The 27438-nt window shown below is 40.5% G+C and overlaps 2 protein-coding genes across 3 annotated transcripts in view; one reads left to right on the plus strand and one right to left on the minus strand.

Moving 5' to 3' along the window:
* LOC128700171 (uncharacterized) overlaps nucleotides 1-10579 on the plus strand; it is a 210381-nt gene extending 199802 nt beyond the window's left edge. The window contains exons 4-7 of the mRNA XM_070100708.1: nucleotides 2192-2318; nucleotides 5083-5131; nucleotides 6598-6777; nucleotides 7487-10579. Of these exons, the coding sequence (XP_069956809.1) occupies nucleotides 2192-2318; nucleotides 5083-5131; nucleotides 6598-6777; nucleotides 7487-8960 (1830 nt within the window). The 3' untranslated portion in view covers nucleotides 8961-10579. The remainder of the gene's footprint in view (nucleotides 1-2191; nucleotides 2319-5082; nucleotides 5132-6597; nucleotides 6778-7486) is intronic.
* A 6114-nt stretch (nucleotides 10580-16693) lies between these two features.
* LOC128700173 (uncharacterized) lies at nucleotides 16694-26036 on the minus strand. Of its 2 annotated transcripts, none has more exons than XM_053793166.2 (2): nucleotides 25897-26036; nucleotides 16694-20436 (listed from the first exon to the last, which is right to left on the minus strand). In XM_053793166.2, exon 2 carries the CDS (start codon nucleotides 20326-20328, stop codon nucleotides 18664-18666), a length of 1665 nt encoding a protein of 554 aa, XP_053649141.2. In that variant the 5' UTR covers nucleotides 20329-20436; nucleotides 25897-26036; the 3' UTR covers nucleotides 16694-18663. The 2 variants fall into 2 exon arrangements, with proteins under 2 accessions (XP_053649141.2, XP_053649140.2); XM_053793165.2 differs by having other exon boundaries at nucleotides 16694-20442.
* Nucleotides 26037-27438: the final 1402 nt, after the last annotated feature.

The raw sequence follows: 27438 nt of genomic DNA on the forward strand, positions 1-27438 counted from the left end.
TTCCCAGGAGGAATGAAAGGGCCGGAAATCTCCCTCCGCGCCCAAGAGGACTCGACACCGCTAGTAGCGCAGATGCAGCATGGAACCCGTGCCATACCCTACCCTTCATGCCAGTAAACCAGCAATCCGGGATAGCAACCTCACATCTGCCGAGCTACCTCGGTGGACAAAAGAGAGGGCGGCCGGATATCCGCCACAAAGCATACCTCCTTCAGCCACCACCCCCGGAATCCGAAAGGTGGCTTCCAGAGATACACCCGTCGCCCAAACGACACCCAAAGCTACTCCGGGATACCGGAGAGGGATCGGGACATCCCTAGGCAATCCAGATTCCACGGCAAACTACGCCACCGCCAAGAAACCTCAACGGAATGGGATCGACCCCGGTGTCCTTTCCCCTACCTAGGAACTAGCGCGCCTGTGGGAGAAATCACGAAGGCTAAAAAGAGGAAGGGCAAAAGGGAGGGGTGAGGAGGAGGAGGAGGAATGGAAAAAGGGGAGGATGGGGAGGATGGGATAGGGGAGGGGAGAATGGGGGGTAATTAGGTTCGGTCTGAGGAAGAAGACCGACAGGGCTAATTCCTCAGACCAAGAGCCTCTTCACCACGCCAAGGAGCCCCCCTTGAAGAGGAAAAAAAAAAAAAAAAAAAAAAGAAAGAAGAAAAGAAAATAAAAATAAAAAAAAGAAAAAAGGGGGGGAGCGGGGAGGAATAGTTCCCAGGAGGAATGAAAGGGCCGGAAATCTCCTTCTGCGCCCAAGAGGACCTTAACACCGCTAGTAGCGCAGATGCAGCATGGAACCCGTGCCATACCCTACCCTTCATGCCAGTAAACCAGCAATCCGGGATAGCAACCTCACATCTGCCGAGCTACCTCGGTGGACAAAAGAGAGGGCGGCCGGATATCCGCCACAAAGCATACCTCCTTCGGCCACCACCCCCGGAATCCGAAAGGTGGCTTCCAGAGATACACCCGTCGCCCGAAAGACACCCAAAGCTACTCCGGGATACCGGAGAGGAATCGGGACATCCCCAGGCAATCCAGATTCCACGGCAAACTACGCCACCGCCAAGAACCCCAACGGAATGGGATGGACCCCGGTGTCCTTTCCCCTACCTAGGAACTAGCGTGCCTGTGGGAGAAATCCCAAAGGCCAAAAAGAGGAAGGGCAAAAGGGAGGGGTGGGGAGGAGGAGGAGGAATGGAAAAAGGGGAGGATGGGATAGGGGAGGGGAGAATGGGGGGTAATTAGGTTCGGTCTGAGGAAGAAGACCGACAGGGCTAATTCCTCAGACCAAGAGCCTCTTCACCACGCCAAGGAGCCCCCCTTGAAGAGGTGTCTTTGCAGAGACACTCATAATATACGACAGTTTAGATGTCACTCCAAATAGCCAATATCCCAAACCCTTCCTTTTAAGTACAGACATTATACTTCTCACCTCCAGGACTCAAGTCTGGCTAACTGCTTTCCCTGAATCCCTTCACAAAATATTATCCTGCTCACACTCCAACAGCTTGTCAGGTCCCAAAAACCATTCGTCTCCATTCAATTCTATGTGACACACTCACACTTGCCTGCTGCATGTCCAAGCCCCTTACACACAAAACCTCTTTTTCCACCTCCCTCCAACACTAAACATGTAGGGATCATGCAGTATTGGGAAAGAGAAGGTAGTTCCAATTCTTTGAATTAAGAGCCCTTTAACAGTATCAAGGCCCTTCTTGAAGTGAGAGCCTTTGGTAGTCTGTTGTGCTGCAGGTAAATATTAGCAAACAATTTTCTAACTGAAAGAATATTTGCACTTAAATTAGAACTGAGTAGTTTTATATGAATAGTTTTATGTAATACAGTGTACCCTCGGTATATGACCTTAATTCATTCCAGAAGGCTGTTGGAGTGCCGCTCCATTTGAGTATCAAACAAGTTCTTCCCAACCAATTTTCTGTTTGGTTGGCTGTTATCACTAATCATCATAGGCCTTATGGTGACTTATTTATACGAATAATACAAAAAAAAAAATGAAATAGTTTACAGCGAAGTTCTGGCAGGTCGTATTTGTTTGGTCAAGTGCTGCGCTTTGTTCGAGTAGAGAGCTGGTCGTATACCGAGGTTCCACTGTACATGGCTCCTTACACTGAACTTATGTGGGTCACTCAGTGCTATGCTAAATAAACTTTTGTACATTCTACAGCCTCAGAACTTGGTGATGATGGGTGACTCTCCTGATGCAGGTGTTAAGCTGGTGGATTTTGGCTTATCACGCGTTATTGATCAAGGATCAGAAATCACACAGATTATGGGCACTCCAGACTATGTAGGTAAGTAGAACTTAAGTTCCAGGTCTTTGAATTTTAAGTACTGTACTTCTTTTCCTATCTAGAAAAATAATTTTAATGAATTTTGATAGTATTTGGTAATGTGGGAAGTAATGAGACTCTTCTAGAGTGTAATATTGTGGTATTATTGCTTGGTGAGAGTAACAGCTGTGATGACTCAGGGATTATGAGTATCATCATAGAAAGTTATAAACCCAAAAGAGTCATTCAGCACTACATGGCAGAGAGAAGGAGATGAGATGATAGAGAAGGAAAAGTGGTGTTCAGGAAGTGACATCAGAGGAAATGAGGAGCAGACGCTTGGATGATAATAAACTCGCTGCTAAAACAGACAAAATCTATCTGACTTTTGGGAGGGTCCAGAAACAGTTTGCTGCTTCTTACTTAGGCAAATTTTATTTATGTGCTTCGTACATTATTTGCTTTTTTGGTCAAAACATAACACAGTATGTGTTGTACACATTACTGCTGTCATTGCTGTCTGGAATTCTAATGCACAATAAAGACAGTACTCACTTTCTACAAAGTTCAGTGCTAGCCTCTCACCATGGTAGGACACAAAGTACATATTGATTTTATTTACTGGATATAAATTTGTCACAAAAAGATCCGTACTGTTCATAACTTTTAACTTAAATTTGGCGTGTTAAAATGAATTGCTCTACATTCTGCTCAGTTCCCAACAAGGCCCAGTTATCAACAAATAAATACTGTACAGTACTGTACAGTATTGTATACTGTACTTTATTGTTTAAAGTACAGTGGACCCCCGGTTATCGGCCGTAATCCGTTCCAGAAGGCCGGCCTAAAACCGAAATGGCCGATAACCAAAATAATTATTCCCATAAGAATTAATGTAAATACAATTAATCTGTTCCAGATACCCAGAAATGTTCACAAAAAAATATATTTTTTAGAGATTAATTATAGTTTTACATACACAAAACAATGAGGACAAAATAAAATAAATACATGAACAATTAAATCAGTATTACGTACATACCTTTATTGAAGACTGTTGTTGGCTTATGGAAGATAGGAAGGAGGATAGAGGGAGGAGAGTTTATTGTTTGGAAAGGGAATCCTCCTCCATAAGGACTTCAGGTATCAAAACCCTATCTGGGGTTACTTCCCTTCTTTGTCTTTTAATGCCACTAGGACCAGCTTGAGAATCACTGGATCCCTGTCGCACAAAATATCTGTCCAGAGAGCTCTGTTTCTGGCGTCTCTTTAAGATTTCCCTGAAGTGGGACAAGGTTCTGTCACTGAACCTGTCGCAGATGTAGCTTATTTCAGCTTGGTCAGGGTGATATTTCTCAGTAAAAGCTTGCACCCTAGTCCACATTACACAAATCTCCTTAATCTCTGAAGAAGGCACCTCCTTCACTCCCTCTTCCTCCTCCTCTGAAGCAAGTTCCTGAGCTGTGCTCTATTGCTGTTCCAGATGAAGCTCTTGCAGCTCTTCAGTGGTTAGCTACACTGACTCAGGAACACGTGAGCATCGCCGGCTGATAAGTGTCCAATACGGCTGATAAGTAAAATAACAGCCAATAACCAGAAGCCAAAAAAATGGCCGATAGAGTTGGCCGATAAGCGGAATGGCCAATAACCGAGGGCTCACTGTACTGTAAATATTACCAAATAACTATCAGTGCATATAATTAATGTACATCTCCTTAAGTTTCCCAGAATGGGGCACATGTGTGAATACAAATTTCTGTATTTGTACAAAAGGTGCTCATTTTTCTTCATTTTATTTATTTAGTATGTTTTAAATTATGATTTTTGTTTGTCCATACCTGTGCAATCACATTGGTATCAGCTGTCTGCATGATACCTGTGGGGCCGTACTACAGTGGTCTTCTTGACTTCTCTTTATAGAATGACTCTTTTCGAACCTACATAAGATATTATGCACTGGTATCATTTTTCTAAATCTGTCAATATTTCATCACTTTTGTACAATTATGGTAAGTTTTGAAGTGGGAAATTTTGACTTTAATATTTTTTATACAATTAATGACAGTTGATTTTTATATTTTACAGTACATTGTAATAATTTTATATTAACCCTTAAACTATCCAAACGTAGATCTACGTTTGCTCGCATAGCGCTCCGAACATTGATCTACGTTTGCTCGCGTAGCACTCCGAACGTAGATCTACCTTTTTTTTTTTACATTGTTTCTTATGGAGAAAATCAAGGTCGGAGCGCTACGCATGCAAACGTAGATCTAATTTTGGACAGTTTAAGGGTTAAACTGTCCAAACGTAGATCTACGTTTGCTCGTGTAGCACTCCGAACGTAGATTACGTTTTTTTTTTTACATGCTTTCAAATGGAGGAAATCAAAGTCGGAGCACTATGCGCATAAATGTAGATCTATGTTTGGACAGTTAAAGGATTAATTATCATTCTTCAGTACAAGTTTTTTTTTATTTTTTTAAATTCAGAAGTTTTTAGAAAAAATCTACCAAAATATTGGCAAGCACTTTTGGTCACTTGGAGCTTGAATAATCTGTTTGCAATCGTTTTCTGCTATATTGAGTAATTTTTAAATCTTGGCTAATAAGGCTTTAAGTTGTGGAGAATCTTCACATATGTGCATGTACATTTTTTATATAGTATGTGTATTATAGCAATACAGGCACTGATTAGACTAAAATTTTCAAAATATATGTCCTACCCTATATAGTATAAATACCTCAAGTACTCTGTAGTTGACTGTTTCAATTTTTTTTTACAGCTCCTGAGGTGATTAACTTTGAACCAATCAGCCTTTCAACTGATATGTGGTAAGTTTCATTCAGCTTTTAAGATGACCTTAATTTTTATAGTATGTACTACTGAACCTGTTGTTGGAGTATGGCATAGCAACAAGGGGTTAAAATGACATATAGCAGAAGGCAACTTTTTTATTATGACATTTCACATACGTGAGGGTTCATGAATTACAAGAGGTCATCATGCATACAGCACCCTCTTTTTGGTGTTCCATGTTTTTGTTGGCTTTAAACTGAGCCATTGTTCATTATGTGCCCCCATCCTCCAGCAAAAATTGCCAGCAGGTGGAACATAATGAACAATGGCTCAGTTTGAAACCAACAAAAATGTGGAACACCGAAAAGATGATGCTGTATATATGGTTCTCTCCTTTACCAAACTGTCCATGATAAAGCCTCATGAAGGTGATAATAAATAAATAAAAAGATCTCCTTTTGTTAAATGTATCTGTCCTAATTTTTTTTTTTTTTTTAACAAGTCGGCTGTCTCCCACCAAGGCAGGGTGACCCAAAAAGAAAGAAAATCAGATATTAACAACCATTTTCCTGATTAATGACCAATACATGTAGTGACCAAGCTAACCACTACATGATTAGCTCCTTTCTGTGCCTAGTTTGTGCCTAGATTATGTGGCTTTCGTTGTGTTCTTCAGTACTGTTATTATTTATGCCATTTAACATGAATACCAAAGAGGCATCAGCTAATAAAAAAATGAAGTGGTCAAAAGTCTAGAAAATACTATTAATTCAGATACAAAACTGAATATATTGTATAGCAGATTTAGTGGTGGCTAGAACTCAGTTCCAATAATTTTCTCTAATGTATGACTTATGTCACTGCTCATAGATTTCAAGTGATCATATTTTCTTAAATTTTACTCTAATGACATACATATTGAAATTCATTAGAAAGGTACAGTGGTACCTTGATTTACGAACTTAATTCGTTCCAGAAGGCTGTTCGAGTGACGATACCGAATGAATTTGTTCCCATATGGAATAATGTAAATTAGATTAGTCCATTTCAGACCCCCAAAAATACACTTACAAAAGCACTTACAAAAATATGCTTACATAATTGTTCGAGCTGGGAGCTGTTTGAAATTCAAGATACCACTGTACTGTATTTCATCCACAGTTGCATATCACCACCCATTCTGAAAATATGCCCTGACTTTGCCTGTTGTAAATAGCTCATAACAACATAAGTTTGTTGGGTTCATCTTGTGTTAATACTGACCAGAGCAAAAAAGAGACTTGGTCATAGGAAAGTCATTGAACTAGAGAAACTTTGGATAATTGAACCTACCTATTTGCTGGTTGCCCATCAGTGAGACAGTTGAATCAAAGTCCACAAATAAAGAACCCCATTGATTTGGAGGGACAACTGCAGACTGATATGCAGTTATGTGCATTATTCATATTATTTGTTGTTCTGTGGTAGCTTACTATAATAATTTGTAAATTGTTTTTAACAGGGCTGTTGGCGTACTCACGTATGTTTTTCTAACTGGCTGTACACCATTTGGAGGAGACACTGACCAGGAAACATTTGTCAATATCACTCAAGGTGAATTTGATTTTCCTGAAGAATTATTTGCAGACATCTCTGATCAAGCAAAAGACTTCATCTGTGGCCTTCTTGTCAAAAAGCCAAGGTGTGTGCTTTACTAGTATTATTACATATTATACATATAACCCACACACAGGAGAAAGAAACTCATGACGATGTTTGGGTCTAACTTGAACCATTTACTAGTCAGTGGCTCAGGTCAGACTGAAACGTCGTGATAAGTTTCTTTCTCCTAAGTGAAGGTTATTTATGTATTGTTCCAGTCACAGTATTGTGCCTTTTTGTTCTTTATTACATATTACCTGTAACTAATTTGTTAGGCTTCCTGTTATATTATTTCTTTTTTACACAGCAGCCATTTCCTACCAAATCAGAGTGACCTAAATTAATTGGATCCAAATGCCGACAATAGTGAAAAAAAGACATGTTACCGAACAAGCTTTAATTGGGACAGCACTGTACACTCTGTATGGATTTACGCAGTGAAACATTTTCTTGGTAAAAACTTGTTCATCAATGTCTGTCCTTTCTTCACAACCCAAACTAAAACACAGTCAATATTATTCATTCCCTAGCATCACAGCTTCCTTAAATGAGCCTCACATATTACTCAAAAGCCTCTTTTGTTCCTTGTTATATGATGGAGTGTAGTTTACTAAATGAGTGAGGGAAAAGATAACCTATAAGTTTACATCAATCATTACACTTCTGTATACAGTATATTTCTTGGCCATGTGTACTTTGTGACTTTTTTTTAGTTGTTCATATATTATAATAAAATTAATTTATTTCAGTGACAGAATGACAGTAGATGATTGCCTTAACCACACATGGATGTCTACACCTTTGCCTCCATTGCGTCCGTCCATCATTGCAGAATCATATGAAACACAAGAGGAAGAGCCAACAAATTACCATAATGTTTTCGATGCCCATGATTATCGTTCACCATATCCTGCTCCTAACGAACATTTATATCCATTACCCGAAGCCGACCATGCAGACTCAGCATATTCAAGTGACTCAAGCAGCAGCCCAACATTTACAGAGGGCTACAGCACCCTGGTTGTTCCACCACTCTGTCACTGTACTATCCCTGAAGAACAGCAGCAACAACTTCAACAGCAGCAGCAACATCAGCAAAAGCAGAATAGACAGCAAATGCCATTGAGCAGCATTTCTACTCTGACACGACGGAAATCTAGCAAAGGTAACCATCTCAGTGTTGATATGGAGGAGACATTACGATCTCTTCGCCACCATCAGCCTATACGTGCCACTAGGCGTGCATCTCTTGTCTTAGATGATCCTCGTTACCTTCACGAAGCTGCACGACAATTTCATGATGTTGTCAGACCGCTGGCTGAAACCCAACGACCATTAGTTGAAGAGGGTATTCTTACACGGGACTCTGATGTAGATAGTGGAGTATCCTGCCATGACTGTGAAGAATCACGTGTTGAAAGTCAAAGATTATGTCACTCGGATTCATATGATGGTGGAGATGCGGCCAGTGTTGTATCCTGGGATGACTATGCTGATCTAGGTGGACGTAGGCCTTCTCTCACTCAGATTGATCCAGCTACCTTATGTTCAGTTGCAAAACCGTGGGAGAAATTATGTAATGGGTCTGTGTCACGAGCAATAACACAACTTACTGTGAAAAAAGTTCCCAAAAATTCTGAATTAAGAAGCTCTAAGGCTGATCTCAGAGGCTCTAAAGTTGACCTTAGAGGGTCACGAAATGATCTTTGCACATCAAAGTCAGACTTAAGGGCATCTAAATCTGATCTAAGAGCATCAAAATCAGATCTGAGGGCTTCAAAATCTGATTTAAGGTCTTCAAAATCAGATATACGAGCCTCTAAATCTGATCTGAGGGCTTCTAAAGCTGATTTAAGAGCATCAAGACAAGACCTTCGAGCATCAAAACCTGATCTTCGAGCCTCGAGGTCTGACCTTCGAGCTTCAAAATCAGACTTACGTGCTTCAAAGTCAGATTTAAGAGCATCCAAAAGTGAATTGCGAGCCTCCAGAACAGATCTACGAGGATCGAGGACAAATCTCACACTTTCTAGGCTGGACCTTGCTCATGAAACTTTAGATGATGAGTGTGTGTTGGAGGATGAAGCTGAGGATGTGCTACACTGTGACCTTACATTACCCAGACGCGGCAATATTGACAGATCAGCACTTGCCCATTTTATTCGTGGTAATTCCTTGCATATGAGCATCCGGGTGCCCAAGCATAGGGACATGAACATTTGATGATACTTACATCTTATGAAGTCCCTCCATTTGTACTTAACATACGATGATGCTAATGTGTTCTAGTCATAACTTATGTAGAAAGTGAGGAGTGAAAAGTATATTTAGCTGAAATATGGTCCATGCTACTGTCTGAATGATTGATAGACTGCAAGACCATCAGTCTTGGGGTTTTGTAAATGATGTATGATATATTATGAATAGATTTAATTTTTTATCCCAAAGTCATTGTCACCAAAGGCAAGCAGATTAAAGTTGCTACTTCTGACTGTGCAAGTGACTGCGATGGAGGTGATCATGTTTTGTGTTCTCAAGCAGATGGTCGAAGAAGAAAGTTTCATTCTACGAGTGTACTTTTTTCTTTTATGATGACACTGTGATGAACCCACATGCTGCTGTTATTGGATGTATCAGATGAAAATGTGTTATTGATAATTGGAAGGCTTATTTGCCTCCTTTGTTCTGCAGATCTCTAAAATATTACTATAACTGACTCCTCCATATTAGATGAAATAAGTACAGTACAGTATAATGCAGTAAATATAACACATGAGAAGTAGAGACACCAGTCATAGCATAATTTTCCTTTTTAAAATGCATTTGATAGTTAATTTTATTATAAATGTTTTTACTAATCATGTTAAACAGAGGCTATCTATCTTAAGATTTATGTTCTCTGGACTTAAACTACCCAACTATGCTGTCATACTATACTAGGTCTATCAACCTTTACTGGTATGTCAAACTAAACCTCCTCTCTAAAGCATTATGACCTAGCATACCACAATATGCCTATGAAAGCACTGTAGTGACCTCTACTGGCATCCCACATTAAGCCTCCATCTGAAATGCTGTAATATAATGAGAATTATCATTTTCAAGAAGTAACATTTCCAAGAAAACATTCCTCGTTTGGCCGATACATTATTTTTATTGAGAAAATTGTTGAAATACTTGTAGATGTTAATTTAAACCTTATTGTAGTCTACAAAGCAAAAGATTGTCTGTAGCAAGAGATTGTCTGTTTGTATGTGGTAATGATTGTGTTGAGAAGTGAAATACATTAATGAGACAAGTAGAGATTCAAGATCAGTCTTGGCACATTAAAATTCACTCATTCACATGAAATATGCAGGTGCTATTGTAATTAACATTATAATTCTATATTTTTCTGTGTTTATCTTGATCTTCTATTTATAAGTTTTACTTCCAAATACTTGTATGGCTTCATCATAAACATACATTCTTTTGGGCTTTTTATAAGATTCTCCTGCCTATTAAACTTTTTATTCACGGGGAGGGACTGAAACCCACAAGGGCCATACAGTGCCTGGGGAATGAGGGGTCAGGCTAACTAGGTTTGATCTGAGGAAGGAAAGGCTAGCTCAAACTCCTTGGATTAAGAGTCTTCATAGTTAAAAGTCATTTCCCTTCTAAGTTATACAGTGGAACTCCAAATATTGGCCGTAATCTGTTCCAGAAGGTCTGCCAAAATTTGAAAAGGCCTAAACTCGAAGCAATATTTCCCAAAAATATTAACAAAAATACATTTTTTAAAGATTAATTATAGTTTTACATACACAAAACAATGAGAGCTAAATAAAATAAGTAAATGAACATTTAAATTGCTATTACATACCTTTATTGAAAACTCTTGTTGGCTTATGGAAGACAGGGAGGAGGAGAGAGGGAGAACTGATTATTGTTTGGGAGGGGAATCCCTCTCCATAAGGACTTCAGGTATCAAAGCCCTCTCTGGGGTTACTTCCCTGCCTGCCTGCCTGCTACACTCCCTGCCTGCCTGCCTGCCTGCCTGCCTGCTACACTCCCTGCCTGCCTGCCTGCCTGTTACACTCCCTGCCTGCCTGCCTGCCTGCTACACTCCCTGCCTGCCTGCCTGCTACACTCCCTGCCTGCCTGCCTGCTACACTCCCTGCCTGCCTGCCTGCCTGCCTGCTACACTCCCTGCCTGCCTGCTATACTCCCTGCCTGCCTGCTACACTCCCTGCCTGCCTGCTACACTCCCTGCCTGCCTGCTACACTCCCTGCCTCCCTTCCACACTTCCTGTTTCCCTGCTACACTTCCTCCCTCCATGCTACACTCCTTGCCTCCTTTCCACAGCATATGTGTAAAGAACCTAGGATAACCCAAAAAAGTCAGAGTGGCATATTTCCATTGGGGTCCTGCCTCCCCACTGCACTCCCCCCATGCCTGTTACACTCCCTGCCTTCCTGCTACACTCCCTGCTAAACTCCCTTTCACAACATTAACTTCCTTGATTTCTACTTTCTTTGCCAGGATGGAATTGATTGTTGATTTGGATTTCCCATACATCCTGGCAAGTTCTAGCACTCAAACACCACTCTCCTATTTTTCAATAACTTATTTCTTAACCCTTTCAGGGTCCGTCCCGTAGATCTACGGCTTTACGTTCAGGGTCCAAACCGTAGATCTACGTCATGAGCTCAGCTCACTCTGATAAACTGTGAGTGGTAAATTTGGGCCTAGATATGAGAGAATACATCTATGTGGTATGTGTGCACCACATAAAACAAATCCTGCAGCACACTGTGTATAATGAGAGACAAAAAAACTGAGACCGTGATTTTCGATTAAAACAGCGACTTTGCAGTGTTTTTTCGTATGTTTTTTATAGTTGTATTTGTGATTTCTTGGTCTCATTTGATAGAATGGAAGACACATCACAGAAATAGAGATAATTTTGATTGGTGTTAGCACTGGAAATGGCTTGAAACTGAGCTCAAAGTGGCGGAAATGTTAAATTTTTGCCGATGTTCAAGAGTAAACAAACGACCTCACGCGTCTTATACACGCCAGCTGGTGGGTCTAATATACATTCACAAATGTGGTGATGATATTTATACAATTATTACAATATTGCATAACAGTAAATCTTCTATTTTTTGGTGTGAATAAAAATTCATTATGTGAATAAAAATTCAAAATGGAATTTATTTGTAAAGCCTCAAAACATAACTAATGAACAGAGGAAATGTTAGTTTAGTGCCAGGAATACCTACATTGTTTATTCTGGACCCTATTTTGAAATTGGAATATTTTGAACTTTGTGTTAAATTGGCCAAATTACCAATTTCCGGTCACTTTATTTTGTAGTTGAAATGGTTGACTTGGCGATTTCTTGTGCTCAATCGATAGAATAGAAGTAATACTAGTGAAATAGCTAAGAATTTGGTCGACTGGAATAATGTAATTGGCCTAAAATGGGAGTCAAAATCGGCAAAATCGCCGATTCGTAAATATCGCTGACACATCAAAATTCACGAGAGCATAATTTTGTCAATTTTCCATCAAATTTCGTACTTTTTGTTTTATTACCTTCACAAAAAGATTCTCTACCATTTCATAAGAAAAAATAACAATTTTTTTTTTTTTAAATTCTTGGACACTGGGGCACCACTTCAGATTTGGGCCTTGGACCCTGAAAGGGTTAAATTCCATCATGTTTCTCACTTTCTTTACCAAAGGAACCTTACTAGGAACTTTCTATGGACCCATGTGGCTTATTTCACAGTCACACTTAATAAACAAGCACAGAAACCAATGGATTTTATGGAAATGTTTGGATGAATGCATGGAGTACGTACAGTGGACCCCCGCATAACGATCACCTCCGAATGCGACCAATTATGTAAGTGTATTTATGTAAGTGAGTTTGTACGTGTATGTTTGGGGGTTTGAAATGGACTAATCTACTTCACAATATTCCTTATGGGAACAAATTCGGTCAGTACTGGCCCCTGAACATACTTCTGGAGTGAAAAAATATCGTTAACCGGGGGTCCACTGTAAATGCTCATTCACCGAGAGACACAGGGAGACTGACTCGCCTACGCAGCGGCATCCCCGCGTATTATATGCAGGCTGACACGTATAATATGGCTGATTTGCGAGGCACCGGCCGAAATATGGAGCAAAATTTTGGCCCCAAAACCAGTCTAAATACGATTTGACCGATAAACGCAGTGGCTGAGATTCGGGGTTCCACTGTATTGGTTAATTACCAGTTCATTGAAATATTGCTGTCTGATGTAACGGAAAAAATAGGTTGGTAGACAGCAACCGCCCAGGGAGGTGCTACCGTCCTGCCAAGCGAGTGTAAAACGAGGGCCTGTAATTGTTTTACATGATGGTAGGATTGCTGGTGTCTTTTGTCTGTCTCATAAATATGCAAGATTACAGGCATGTCTTGCTACTTCTACTTACACTTAGGTCACACTACACATACATGTACACGTTTATTTATACACACTCATCTGAGTTTTCTTTGATTTTATCTTAATAGTTCTTGGTCTTATTACTTTTCCTTTTATATCCATGGGGAAGTGGAATAAGAATCTTTCCTCCGTAAGCCATGCGTGTTGTAAAAGTCAACTAAAATGCCGGGAACAATGAGCTAGTAACCCCTTTTCCTGTAAAGATTACTAAAAAGAATAAGAAGAAGAAAATTGTCAAAGTGGGAAGTCTGAATGTGCGTGGATGTCCTGGCTTTAAGTGAAACAAAGCTGAAGGGGGTGGGAGAGTTTCAATGGAGAGGATTAAATGGGATTAGGTCAGGGGTTTCAAATAGAGTTAGAGCTAAAGAAGGAGTAGCAATAATGTTGAAGGATAAGCTATGGCAGGAAAAGAGGGACTACAAATGTATAAATTCAAGGATTATGTGGAGTAAAATAAAGATTGGATGTGAAAAGTGGGTTATAGTAAGCGTGTATGCACCTGGAGAAGAGAGAAGTGTAGAGAGAGAGATTCTGGGAAATGTTGAGTGAATGCGTGGGGAGTTTTGAATCAAGTGTGAGAGTAATGGTGGTTGGGGATTTCAATGCTAAAGTGGGTAAAAATGTTATGGAGGGAGTAGTAGGTAAATTTGGGGTGCCAGGGGTAAATGTAAATGGGGAGCCTTTAATTGAGCTATGTGTAGAAAGAAATTTGGTAATAAGTAATACATATTTTATGAAAAAGAGGATAAATAAATATGCAAGGTATGATGTAGCACGTAATGAAAGTAGTTTGTTAGATTATGTATTGGTGGATAAAAGGTTGATGGGTAGGCTCCAGGATGTACATGTTTATAGAGGGGCAACTGATATATCGGATCATTATTTAGTTGTAGCTACAGTTAGAGTAAGAGGTAGATGGGAAAAGAGGAAGGTGGCAACAACAATTAAGAGGGAGGTGAAAGTGTATAAACTAAGGGAGGAGGAAGTTCGGGTGAGATATAAGCGACTATTGGCAGAAAGGTGGGCTTGTGCAAAGATGAGTAGTGGGGGGGTTGAAGAGGATTGGAATAGTTTTAAAAATGCAGTATTAGAATGTGGGGCAGAAGTTTGTGGTTATAGGAGGGTGGGGGCAGGAGGAAAGAGGAGTGACTGGTGGAATGATGAAGTAAAGGGTGTGATAAAAGAGAAAAAGGTAGCTTATGAGAGGTTTTTACAAAGCAGAAGTGTTATAAGAAGAGCAGAGTATATGGAGAGTAAAAGAAAGGTGAAGAGAGTGGTGAGAGAGTGCAAAAGGAGAGCAGATGATAGAGTGGGAGAGGCACGGCACTGTCAAGAAATTTTAATGAAAATAAGAAAAAATTTTGGAGTGAGTTAAACAAGTTAAGAAAGCCTAGGGAAAGTATGGATTTGTCAGTTAAAAACAGAGTAGGGGAATTAGTAGATGGGGAAAGGGAGGTATTAGGTAGATGGCGAGAATATTTTGAGAAACTTTTAAATGTTGAAGAAAAATGGGAGGCGGTAATTTCATGCACTGGCCAGGGAGGTATACCATCTTTTAGGAGTGAAGAAGAGCAGAATGTAAGTGTGGTGGAGGTACGTGATGCATTATGTAGAATGAAAGGGGGTAAAGCAGCTGGAACTGACAGGATCATGACAGAAATGTTAAAAGCAGGGGGGGATATAGTGTTGGAGTGGTTGGTACTTTTGTTTAATAAATGTATGAAAGAGGGGAAGGTACCTAGGGATTGGCGGAGAGCATGTATAGTCCCTTTATATAAAGGGAAAGGGGACAAAAGAGATTGTAAAAATTATAGAGGAATAAGTTTACTTAGTATACTAGGAAAAGTATACGGTAGGGTTATAATTGAAAGAATTAGAGGTAAGACAGAATGTAGGATTGCGGATGAGCAGGGAGGCTTCAGAGTGGGTAGGGGATGTGTAGATCAAGTGTTTACATTGAAGCATATATGTGAACAGTATTTAGATAAAGGTAGGGAAGTTTTTATTGCATTTATGGATTTAGAAAAGGCATATGATAGAGTGGATAGAGGAGCAATGTGGCAGATGTTGCAAGTATATGGAATAGGTGGTAAGTTACTAAATGCTGTTAAGAGTTTTTATGAGGATAGTGAGGCTCAGGTTAGGGTGTGTAGAAGAGAGGGAGAATACTTCCCGGTAAAAGTAGGTCTTAGACAGGGATGTGTAATGTCACCATGGTTGTTTAATATATTTATAGATGGGGTTGTAAAAGAAGTAAATGCTAGGGTGTTCGGGAGAGGGGTAGGGTTAAATTATGGGGAATCAAATTCAAAATGGGAATTGACACAGTTACTTTTTGCTGATGATACTGTGCTTATGGGAGATTCTAAAGAAAAATTGCAAAGGTTAGTGGATGAGTTTGAGAATGTGTGTAAAGGTAGAAAGTTGAAAGTGAACATAGAAAAGAGTAAGGTGATGAGGGTATCAAATGATTTAGATAAAGAAAAATTGGATATCAAATTGGGGAGGAGGAGTATGGAAGAAGTGAATGTTTTCAGATACTTGGGAGTTGACGTGTCGGCGGATGGATTTATGAAGGATGAGGTTAATCATAGAATTGATGAGGGAAAAAAGGTGAGTGGTGCATTGAGGTATATGTGGAGTCAAAAAACGTTATCTATGGAGGCAAAGAAGGGAATGTATGAAAGTATAGTAGTACCAACACTCTTATATGGATGTGAAGCTTGGGTGGTAAATGCAGCAGCGAGGAGACGGTTGGAGGCAGTGGAGATGTCCTGTCTAAGGGCAATGTGTGGTGTAAATATTATGCAGAAAATTTGGAGTATGGAAATTAGGAGAAGGTGTGGAGTTAATAAAAGCATTAGTCAGAGGGCAGAAGAGGGGTTGTTGAGGTGGTTTTGTAATTTAGAGAGAATGGATCAAAGTAGAATGACATGGAAAGCATATAAATCTATAGGGGAAGGAAGGAGGGGTAGGGGTCGTCCTCGAAAGGGTTGGAAAGAGGGGGTAAAGGAGGTTTTGTGGGCGAGGGGCTTGGACTTTCAGCAAGCGTGCATGAGCATGTTAGATAGGAGTGAATGGAGACGAATGATACTTGGGACCTGACGATCTCTTGGAGTGTGAGCAGGGTAATAATTAGTGAAGGGATTCAGGGAAACCGGTTATTTTCATATAGTCGGACTTGAGTCCTGGAAATGGGAAGTACAATGCCTGCACTTTAAAGGAGGGGTTTGGGATATTGGCAGTTTGGAGGGATATGTTGTGTATCTTTATACGTATATGCTTCTAAACTGTTGTATTCTGAGCACCTCTGCAAAAACAGTGATAATGTGTGAGTGTGGTGAAAGTGTTGAATGATGATGAAAGTATTTTCTTTTTGGGGATTTTCTTCCTTTTTTGGATCACCCTGCCTCGGTGGGAGACGGTCGACTTGTTGAAAAAAAAAAAAAAAATTAGAAAAGTTTATTCATAAAGAATTATAGATTTTCAAATCTTTATTAACATTTTCAGTTAAATGTACATTAACAAGCAAGATAATTTATACAGTAGCAATCAGTTTGTATGCAAGTGTAATTGTATCCATCACCCTCTAAAGGCAGATCCCTTTAGGTGCTTGGGAAATTATATTTAATGCCTTGTGCTTTAGGGGCTGGAACTTCTCATGACCACAGAAATTCCTGTCTTTGTGCATTTGCCATATATGGAAACCTGTAGTCTCATTTATCTAATATGAAAAAAAACATATACTATGTTCCTTATAAAATAGGAAAGGATATAATAATATATTCTCCATAGGGAAGTGGAACAAAATTCTTCCTCTGTAAGTCATGCGTGTCGTAAGAGGAGACTAAAATGCCGGAAGCAAGGAGCTAGTAACCCCCTCTCCTGTATACATTACTGAAGTTAAAAAGAGAAATATGTGTTTTTCTTTTTGGGCCACCCTGCCTCTGTGGGATATGGCCGGTTTGTTGAAAGAAGAAAGATAATACACGTAATGTGTGTACTGTATATTAAATTGGTGACCTAATACAGTGGGTATGACCTGAGCTCACCTGTTACATTTTTATTACTACTTTAAAATCCTACCTTCTGCATTAATCTGTACATAATGACTCGCTGGAAAGTGACCCTATCTAGGCAACATGCTTCCTTGAGACGACTTGACCCATACACCCACATGTAGGTGAGACTAACCACCAAATAAGTGGGGTTTGAACCCAGGGTGAGGGAGTCACAAAACTCCAGGTCAGAGCTCTTCCCGCTGAATCAGTCAGCTGCCCATGCACTGATTTCTTGCAGCCTATGGATCTACAAAAAAAAGCTATCCTAATATTGTCCCATCGTCAGTGTAATCTACAGTTTTTTAAATTTCCAGTGATTATTCAGTCACATGCCAATGTTAACAGCTGATTGGCATATCATGTCATATGACTGTATACTAATAGTTGTTTGACCAGTCATATCTCTTCAGTGGTACATTATATGAAATACAGTAGTCCCCCCAAATTCACGGGGGTTATGTTCCAAGACCACCTGCGAATTTGGAAAAACCGCGAATTCTGGACGAAGTTAAAAAATGCCTATAAAGGCCTATTTTTATAGTTTAAACCCTAAATATGCCCTCAAAACACTTTAATTTTATTTCAAACTCAGCTTCATACATCACCCTTAAAAAAAAAAGAATGTAAAGATAAACCCATATACAGTACTGTACTCCTGCAGTGCTAGAATGTAAAATACTGATGTTACCTCCATATGTACTGTAATTCATGTAAAAACATTTTCTTTGGTACACTGTAATTCATGCAACCCTGTTTTCTTTAGTATACGTACAGTAAATAGTATAGGGATTATAATAATTTAATTTAGTACAAGTGAAGTTAAAGGTGCAGGTACATACTCACCAAAAATGAGTGATACCATTCTCTCTACAGCACTAAAAAAATTATAGTGTTATATTTTATATGGAAATTTTGTTGAATTTACATTAATATTTATGATACAAAATTATTAAATTATGTTTTTCTTAATATTTAGCGTTAAAACACATAAAAACTTATATATTGCCATGAAAAAGGCCAAAAAAAATTTCGGTGAATTTGCAGGGATTTCTGCGAACAATCATTAGTTAGACTCTAAGGAAAAATCCGCGAATTACTGAAGCTGCAAATTCGCAGGGGCCCACTGTACATTCTTCCTCTCATAAAAGTAATTTGTGTCTAATATATCCCAAGTGAACAATTTGCACAAGACTGTATTTTAAAAAGTAAAATAAAGACTGAGTTCAGTCAAGCCTCTAAACTAAATATTTGCCAAGAGTTTACTACACTTGCAAACTAGTAACCATCACCATGGCTAGCATATGCTGTTCATGAACTAATTATTAAACATGTACACTGTACATGTGTTAAACCCATAGACTAAATAGTTATACTAATCACAAGTATCAATAATCAGGGCTGGGAAGGTAAGCAACTTGGGGATTAGGGTCATAATCTGGCATGGGTACATGGGGCTTCTGTTGTGTTGATGGGGAAGGTTTAATGCCCAGTGGTGTCTTGTGCTTCCCCTGAGGCTCTTTGCCAGTGTTGGAACTACCAACATTGGAGCTACCTTTGTTGGAGCTTCCTGTGTTGGAGACATTCACACCCCTAATTACTGAAGTCTGATGTGGCTGTCTGTTCTGTGCTGGTTCCCTGCCACCTCTCGAGGGACCATATTGGTGCACTGTTGGAGACCTGTCTGCTGGAGGAGGATGTACCCTTTCAGCTACTGCAGATGGTTTTCCTTTTGGTGGTGTTGGGAAATGTCTCCGTGGTGGGGGAGAATATCCCCGTGGTGTGGGAGAATATCCCTGTTGTGGGGGAGAATATTCCCGTTGTGGTGGAGAATATCCCGAATATCCCCGTCGTGGAGAATATCCCTGTGGTGGTGGTGAATATCTTTCTGCTGGTTCAGAATACCTACGTGAAAGCGGTGGGGAATGCCTCCGTCGAGGTTGAGGGGAATATCTCTGTGGAGTTGGTGAATATCTCTGTGGTGATGAGGAATATCCTTGTGATGGAAAATATTCCCTTGGAGGTGGTGGGGAATATCTCCTTGGTGATGGTTGTGAATATCTTCTTGGTGGCGAATTACTCTGTGGTGGTAGGGAATATCCCGTTTGTGGTGGTGACACCGAATATCCCTGTACTGGTGGTGGCGAAAACTTTCGGGGTGGTGGTGGTGAATATCCCCGTGGTGGTGGTGGTGAATATCCCCGTGGTGGCGGGGAATTTCTCTGTGGCGGTGGAGGTGAATATCCTCGTGGTGGAGGTGAATATCCTCGTGGTGGAGGTGAATAAACTCGTGGTGGTGGTCGAGACATGCCTCGTGGTGGCGGTGGCGAATATCCTTTTGGTGGTGGGGAATTTCTCCGCGGTGGAGGTGAATATCCTCGTGGTGGAGGAGGTGAATATCCTCGTGGTGGAGGAGGTGAATATCCCCGTGGTGGCGGAAGTGAATATCCCCGTGGTGGTGGAGAATAACCCCGTGGTGGTGAAAGTGAATAGTATCCCTGTGGTGGTGGGGAATTTTCCCGTGGTAGTGGAGGCGAATATCCCCGTGGTGGTGGAGGCGAATATCCCTGTGGTGGTGGAGGCGAATATCCCCGTGGTGGTGGATGTGAATATCCCCGTGGTGGTGGAGGTGAATTTCTCCGTGGTGGTGGAGATGAATATCCCCGTGGTGGTGGAGGTGAATTTCTCCGTGGTGGTGGAGGTGAATATCCCCGTGGTGGTGGTGGTGGTGGTGGTGGAGGTGGATATCCCTGTGGTGATAGGGAATAACCCTGCGGTGGTGGAGAATATCCCCGTGTTGGTGGGGAATATCCTCGTAGTGGTGGTGGAGGATTACCTCTTGGTGGTGAATATTCCCTTAATGGTGGTGTAGAGGGTCTTGGGAAAACTGGAGCCACCACAGTTGCTGATGACTGAAAGGCTGAGGGAAAGGGCATTGCTGGGCTGGTGGAAGGTGCTGCCCACTGGGTAGGCAAAGGGTGTCTTTTGCCTGCTCCTCTCACAGGGTGATTTAGCAGTCCACCCAGCTCTTGGGGACTTCCTGGTCCTCTCATGAAGGGGTCTATTGGATCAACTAGCTCTTGGGACCTTGGCGGTGCCTTTCTTAACTCAAATTGACTCAAGTCAATGTCTTGGTTGCCTCATGACAGTCTCTTGATCATCTGAAACTGTAAATTATTAATGTTATGTCACAAAATAAATTGTAAATGTTATGGTCATCATATTCCAAAAATCTCCATGGGGAAGCAGAAAAGAATTCTTCATGAGCCATCCATCTCAAAAGAGGTGACTAAGATGCTGGGAGCCAAGGGGATAGTTATTATGAAAAATTTTCAATGTTAAGTGGGTAGTACAATGGAGACACATTATTTTGTTACTGTGGAGAAAGTTTTTTTGATAACCAAACAAAAAAAAGGTAGCATAAATCTAGTAAAAAAAAGTAACAAAGATAAATATAGAGATGAGCCACTCATTTGTTATTTAGTGTGTAAATTCACCAATGTTAAGAGGGTTTTACAATGGAGATAATTATATTTTTGGGCCTATGTGTATAAGGCTTTTCCTGGTCACCTCCCAAAAGCGTAAGCCAAGCTAGCCTAACTGTTTCAAGTGTATGGAATAGGTGATAGGTTACTTAAAGCAATTAAGAGCTTTTATGAGGATAGTATGGCTCAGGTTAGTGTATTTAGGAGAGAGGGAGATTATTTTCTGGCAAAAGTAAGCCTTAGACAGGGATGTGTGATGACATTATGGTTTTTAACGTATTTATAGATGGGGCTGTAAAAGAAGTTAATGCTAGAGTTATAGGGAGAGGTGTAAAATTAAAAGATAAAGAATTTAATACACAGTGGGAGTAGTCACAGCTGCTTTTTTTTGATGACATGGTGCTTTTGGGAGATTCTGAAAAGAAGTTGCAAAGGTTGGTGGATGAATTTGGAAGGGTATACACAAATAACCCGCACAAAGAAGAGAGGAGCTTACGATGACGTTTCGGTCCAACTTGGACTATTTACAAAGTCACACTAACGAAAAGGAGAGAGGGAGGGGAATATATAGGTAGTAGTGGGGGAGGTTGTAAGAAGGAGCCAGTCAGATACTAAGAAAGAGGAGCACTGCAAGGGAGCTAGGAGCCACAGAGGGTAAGAGCAAAAACACAAGAGGGGGGAATAAATAAATAAATAAAGAAGGAATAAATACAAGGCAGAAGAAAGACAACCCAAAGGAGAAAAAGGAAAGAGGAAAGGGGAAGAGGAAGAAGAAAAAGGAGGAATCAGGTTAAGTCACGGGTGTTCTGGAGTTTGGAGCATTTTACAATGTAGTGGGAAAGGAAGGCATCTACAGAGATGAGGCCAGGACTAAGATTCATTCATACAAGGAAAGTTGTGTATTAGGGAGAATTCAGCCAGACGGCGACTGTTAAAGATGGAAGCAGGGAAGACAGTTTTGGCAGAAGACCAATCGATAGGACTGGTCTTCAGTCCTGGAGGTGGGAAGCACAGTGCCTGCACTCCAAAGAAGGAATGGGAATATTACAGTCCGGAGGGGCATCTGAGCTGTAATGTTGGCATGCCTCTGGCAAGATAGTGATGGTGATGGTGACAGTGTTTCTTCCTTTTCAGGTCATGCTATCTCAGGAAACGATCAGTGTTTAATAATAATAATAATAATAAACTGGAACTTCATAAACTATTTTAGTGACTCTTGAGGAAGAGGTAGCAATCAATGAGTCAAAATTTAATTTATAATATGGAGCACAGTATACAAAAAATGACAAATAACAAATACGTAATCAATGTTTGCACAACAAATGAAAAGCAGTTACTTAGCCATAGCCAAGTAACAGTAATTGGATATCCCCAAAGGAGGACATTTTAGCGATTGTTTGAATTTTCTTTTTTTTCAGCTTTATTTTGCTCATAACTCGTGAATGTCCCATCTAATTGGCTTGTGCAAGAACTGCAAGAAGCCCCTATCACGTGCTCTTAACATCTTATGGAGAGGGAGCATGGACACTGGGGTCGTCCCACAGTTACTAAAAACAACAGATATAGCCCCACTCCACAAAGGGGGTAGTAAAGCAATAGCAAAGAACTACAGACCGATAGTGCTAACATCCCATATCATAAAAATCTCTGAAAGGGTCCTAAGAAGCAAGATCACCGCCCATCTAGATACCCATCAATTAGACAACCTAGGGCAACATGGGTTTAGAGCAGGTCACTCCTGTCTGTCCCAACTACTGGATCACTACGACAAGGTCCTAGATGCACTAGAAGACGAACAGAATGCAAATGTAATATACACAGACTTTGCAAAAGCCTTTGACAAGTGTGACCATGATGTAATAGTGCACAAAATGCATGTTAAAGGAATAACAGGAAAAGTTGGTACATGGATCTATAATTTCCTAACAAATAGAACACAAAGAGTAGTAGTCAACGGGGTAAAGTCTGAGGCGGCTACAGTGAAAAGCTCTTCCACAAGGTACAGTACTCGCGCCCATCTTGTTCCTCATCCTCATATCGGACATAGACAGGAATATAAGCCACAGCGTCGTGTCTTCCTTTGCAGATGACACCCAAATCTGCATGACAGTGTCCTCCATTGAAGACACTGCAAAACACCAGGCGGACATCAACCAAATCTTTAAATGGGCTGCAGAAAACAATATGAAGTTCAATGATGAGAAATTTCAATTACTCCGATATGAAAAACATAAGGAAATTAAAACTTCATAGGAGTATAAAACAAATTCCAACCACACAATAGAGCGAAAAACTAATATCAAAGACCTGGGAGTGATCATGTCGGAGGATCTCACCTTCAAGGATCATAGCATTGTATCAATCGCATCTGCTAGAAAAATGACAGGATGGATAATGAGATCCTTCAAAACTAGGGATGCCATGCCCATGATGAAACTCTTCAGGTCGCTTGTTCTATCTAGGCTGGAATATTGCTGCACACTAACAGCACCTGCCTTAAAGCAGGTGAAATTGCTGACCTAGAAAATGTACAGAGAACCTTTACGGCGCACTTAACTGTGATAAACCATCTCATTTACTGGGAACGCTTGAAGTTCCTAAACCTGTACTCCCTGGAATGCAGGAGGGAGAGATACATGATTATATACACCTGCAAAATCCTAGAGGGACCAGTACCAAACTTGCACAGGAAAATCACTCTCTCCGAAAGCAAACAACTCGGCAGACAGTGCAACATCCCCCCAATGAAAAGCAGGGGTGTCACTAGCACGATGAGAAACAACACAGTAAGTGTCAGGGGCCCAAGACTATTCAACTGCCTCCCAGCATGCATCAGGGGGATTACCAATAGACCCCTGGCTGTCTTCAAGCAGGAACTGAACAGGCACCTACAGTCAGTACCTCATCACCCGGGCTGTGGGTAGTACTTTGGACGCCGTGCGGCTAGCAGTAACAGCCTGGTTGATCAGGCCCTGGTCCACCATGAGGCCTGGTCACAGACTGGGCTGCGGGGGCATTGACCCCCAGAACTCTCTCCAGGTCCTGTATGGCTGGCAGCTGGAAATTAATTAACTTGGTTGTGTATGGTAATGAGGACCAAATTCTTGGTACAACTGGCATGTTTTTATGTCTTATGACCAAAGTTGGTGAACCTATTCCCAGCTTCCTGACATTGCTCAGCTTCAAACATCAAAAAAAAAAAAAGGTGCCTAAAATTTGACAACAGCAGAGTAAAATTCAAATGTGTAGTTGCTGATTTGGACATTTTATTTGTAAAATAGTGTGAAATTTTTAACTAGTTCAATAATTTTCAATGTACCTCTTCAGAATGGCTGATACATCTATGATACATCTATAATTTGCATGTATGCAAATTTGTTGTAGTGAAATACTGTAGTCAAAAACTTGGAATCGCAGGAATCTGTGCCATAACCCGAGAATAATTCATTTGATTGGTTTCAAAGTTTTACCAGTGATGGGGTTGTTATTGAATATTGATATTCATTTTTTATTCAATAGTTAAAGAATGGGTCGTCTGAATGGCTTTAAAATATTAGTGATGATGCATTCTATAAGAGGGATGATACCCCATGTACGTATTTAGTCCTAGAAGACAGATTTGAATTTTTTTCTGAAAGATAAAAAATCTGGAATTAGAATGAGATCAATTACTGAAGAATGCTTTTTCTGGTTGGCTTCAAACTTCTACCATTGGCGAGATTGATTAAAGCACAGTTTGTCACTCTTTGAGTGGTGTAAATTTCATTTTTTTTTCAATTTTATTGAGCAAATTGTTTCCCATGTACAGTATTAACTAGAAATGTCGTACGATCAGTTTCACAGGAAACATTTTTATATTAAAATATCAAAGACAAATATTCCTTCTTACAGGACTTTAGATAATTTTAAAGGGAATACAAATGAAAAAATATATAAAAAATCGCTTTTTATGGTCCTGTTTTAGTTTAATGAGGGAAGACTTTCCTATTTTTAGAAACATTCAACAACGTTTAGTTATATTTATAAGAGGAACATTTTCCAGCAACATTTTAATTTTTCTTACAAAAGAAAATTTGTGTATTACACTAGAACGCATTATTCGAGCAGCTTCACATTTTCAGTGCTTGTATAATGTGTGTTCATAGGTGCCTCATGCACACTGTGTTCATAGGTGCCTCATGCACACTGCTACATAGGTCATTCCCAAATTATGTTTTAGTGTGGTAGATGAGACAGGCTCCTCTAGCCGCCTTCAACAGTGGTGTATCTTACGTAGAAGAAAGTTGGACGCCATTTTGCCACCTCAACATGGTATAGTATTATTTTGTTGCATTATTTTTACCTTAATGGTGAGGGGCTCTTGATACGAGGAACTAGGTCTATCTTCTTGTTTGGATTGAGATTTGAATGTTTCCTGTTCCACAGGCACTATATGACCCATTCAGGTTGAGGGCTTTCCTTTGTTTATAATAATTGTGAAGGATGGGTATGGGGTGCATAATAAAAATATTACACTTATTAAACTAAATCAGTTTTCACTGGCTGATGCATTCTTTCATGGGTTTCTGTGCAATAACTAGAAAATGCATCTTCTGCTCGACTTGAAACTTTTAGTGCTGATGTGTTAATAAGTAAATAAGTTTATTCAGATATACACAAATACAGTTACATAGATTATCATACATAACAGCATATGTGTAGATAATCTGAGATAACACAAAAAAGTCACAGTGATTTATTTCCATTGGAGTCCTTTTAATACCTTATTATTATACTATAAAGGAGATATACTAGGAATAAGGTAAAATGAGTTATTTATATTTACATACGTGTTAGCTAAAAAAAAAAATCCTTCTCTTCCCTTTCTGTCGCTACATTCATTAGGCACCTTTTGGCACTCTTCTTGAACTGGCTCATGCTATGACTGACTTTGACTTGTGACAGGCAGTCTGTTCCATTCCCTCAAATACCTGCAGATGATTTCGGGGGTAAACTTTAAGTGCTGAGTACCCCATATTACATATTAAGAATGATCACACTGTTGCACTGATAGTTTCAAGAAGTTATAAAGAGCAGAGAAGTGCGGTAGGCCGCAGCGAGGTGGACAGACCAAGAGGTGTGCCACTTGCAACTTACTCGCTAATAAATGTGTAGACTACACTTGATGGAAGTCCTGCGTTACGGTATTATTTGTAGGTTCCTTGCAGCAGGTTGTACAATAGTGGCCACTGGGATACAAGAGATGGGAGCACCTCCCTCCCTGGTAGCTGCTAGTAATGTACACTCTCATGTAATCTTATCACCAACCTACATCTGAACTTTGCAATGCTTACGTAACCTATTACTTTTTATTAAAACACCTCTAGGTGAAGCTTATATACTGTACGTGTAAATTCATACCTGTTACTAGGGAACAAATACCCCTTAATTTTATTCTGAGTGTAGTAGTACTACAATAGAAGACAAAAATAAAAAGATGTCAACGTGAAAGGTAACATAGATACCAAGCTATCTTCAATCTATCGTAGCCTAGGCCAAGTTGAATAAGATTTTTTCGTTTATAAACCTAATCGAAAAGTTTTTCTAGCTGTGTTAATTATGGTGTAGCCTATGGAGTGGCTATGTAACAAGTTAAGCTGAAGGAGAACCTGCCCTCATTCTGCAGTATTACTCTTGCATCCAAACTTATCTAAGGTGAGAGAGATGCTTCACGGCCAATACCTGCTGATGTATTATCTTATCAAAGTAATTTTTTGGTATCAAGAGATAAAACATTTGTAGGGCCAACTCTGTAACACATTGCTCACCCACAAAGACAAGTTTTAAGTTATGCTTTGTTAACACCCACAGGATGGGTATGGGGTGACTACCACCCACAGGATCAGGATGGGTATGAGGTGACTACCACCCACAGGATCAGGATGGGTATGAGGTGACTACCACCCACAGGATCAGGATGGGTATGAGGTGACTACCACCCACAGGATTAGGATGGGTATGGGGTGACTACCACCCACAGGATCAGGATGGGTATGAGGTGACTACCACCCACAGGATTAGGATGGGTATGGGGTGACTACCACCCACAGGATTAGGATGGGTATGAGGTGACTACCACCCACAGGATCAGGATGGGTATGGGTGACTACCACCCACAGGATCAGGATGGGTATGAGGTGACTACCACCCACAGGATTAGGATGGGTATGAGGTGACTACCACCCACAGGATTAGGATGGGTATGGGGTGACTACCACCCACAGGATTAGGATGGGTATGAGGTGACTACCACCCACAGGATCAGGATGGGTATGGGGTGACTACCACCCACAGGATCAGGATGGGTATGAGGTGACTACCACCCACAGGATTAGGATGGGTATGAGGTGACTACCACCCACAGGATCAGGATGGGTATGAGGTGACTACCACCCACAGGATCAGGATGGGTATGAGGTGACTACTACCCACAGGATCAGGATGGGTATGAGGTGACTACCACCCACAGGATCAGGATGGGTATGGGGTGACTACCACCCACAGGATTAGGATGGGTATGAGGTGACTACCACCCACAGGATTAGGATGGGTATGAGGTGACTACCACCCACAGGATCAGGATGGGTATGGGGTGACTACCACCCACAGGATTAGGATGGGTATGAGGTGACTACCACC

The sequence above is a fragment of the Cherax quadricarinatus genome, chromosome 74 (genome assembly GCF_038502225.1).
Source record: "Cherax quadricarinatus isolate ZL_2023a chromosome 74, ASM3850222v1, whole genome shotgun sequence".
Classification (NCBI taxonomy): domain Eukaryota; kingdom Metazoa; phylum Arthropoda; class Malacostraca; order Decapoda; family Parastacidae; genus Cherax; species Cherax quadricarinatus.

Excerpts from the sequence above, each read along its gene's own strand:
- LOC128700173 (XM_053793166.2), bottom strand. The coding sequence starts at position 20,328 with ATGAGAGGACCAGGAAGTCCCCAAGAGCTGGGTGGACTGCTAAATCAC.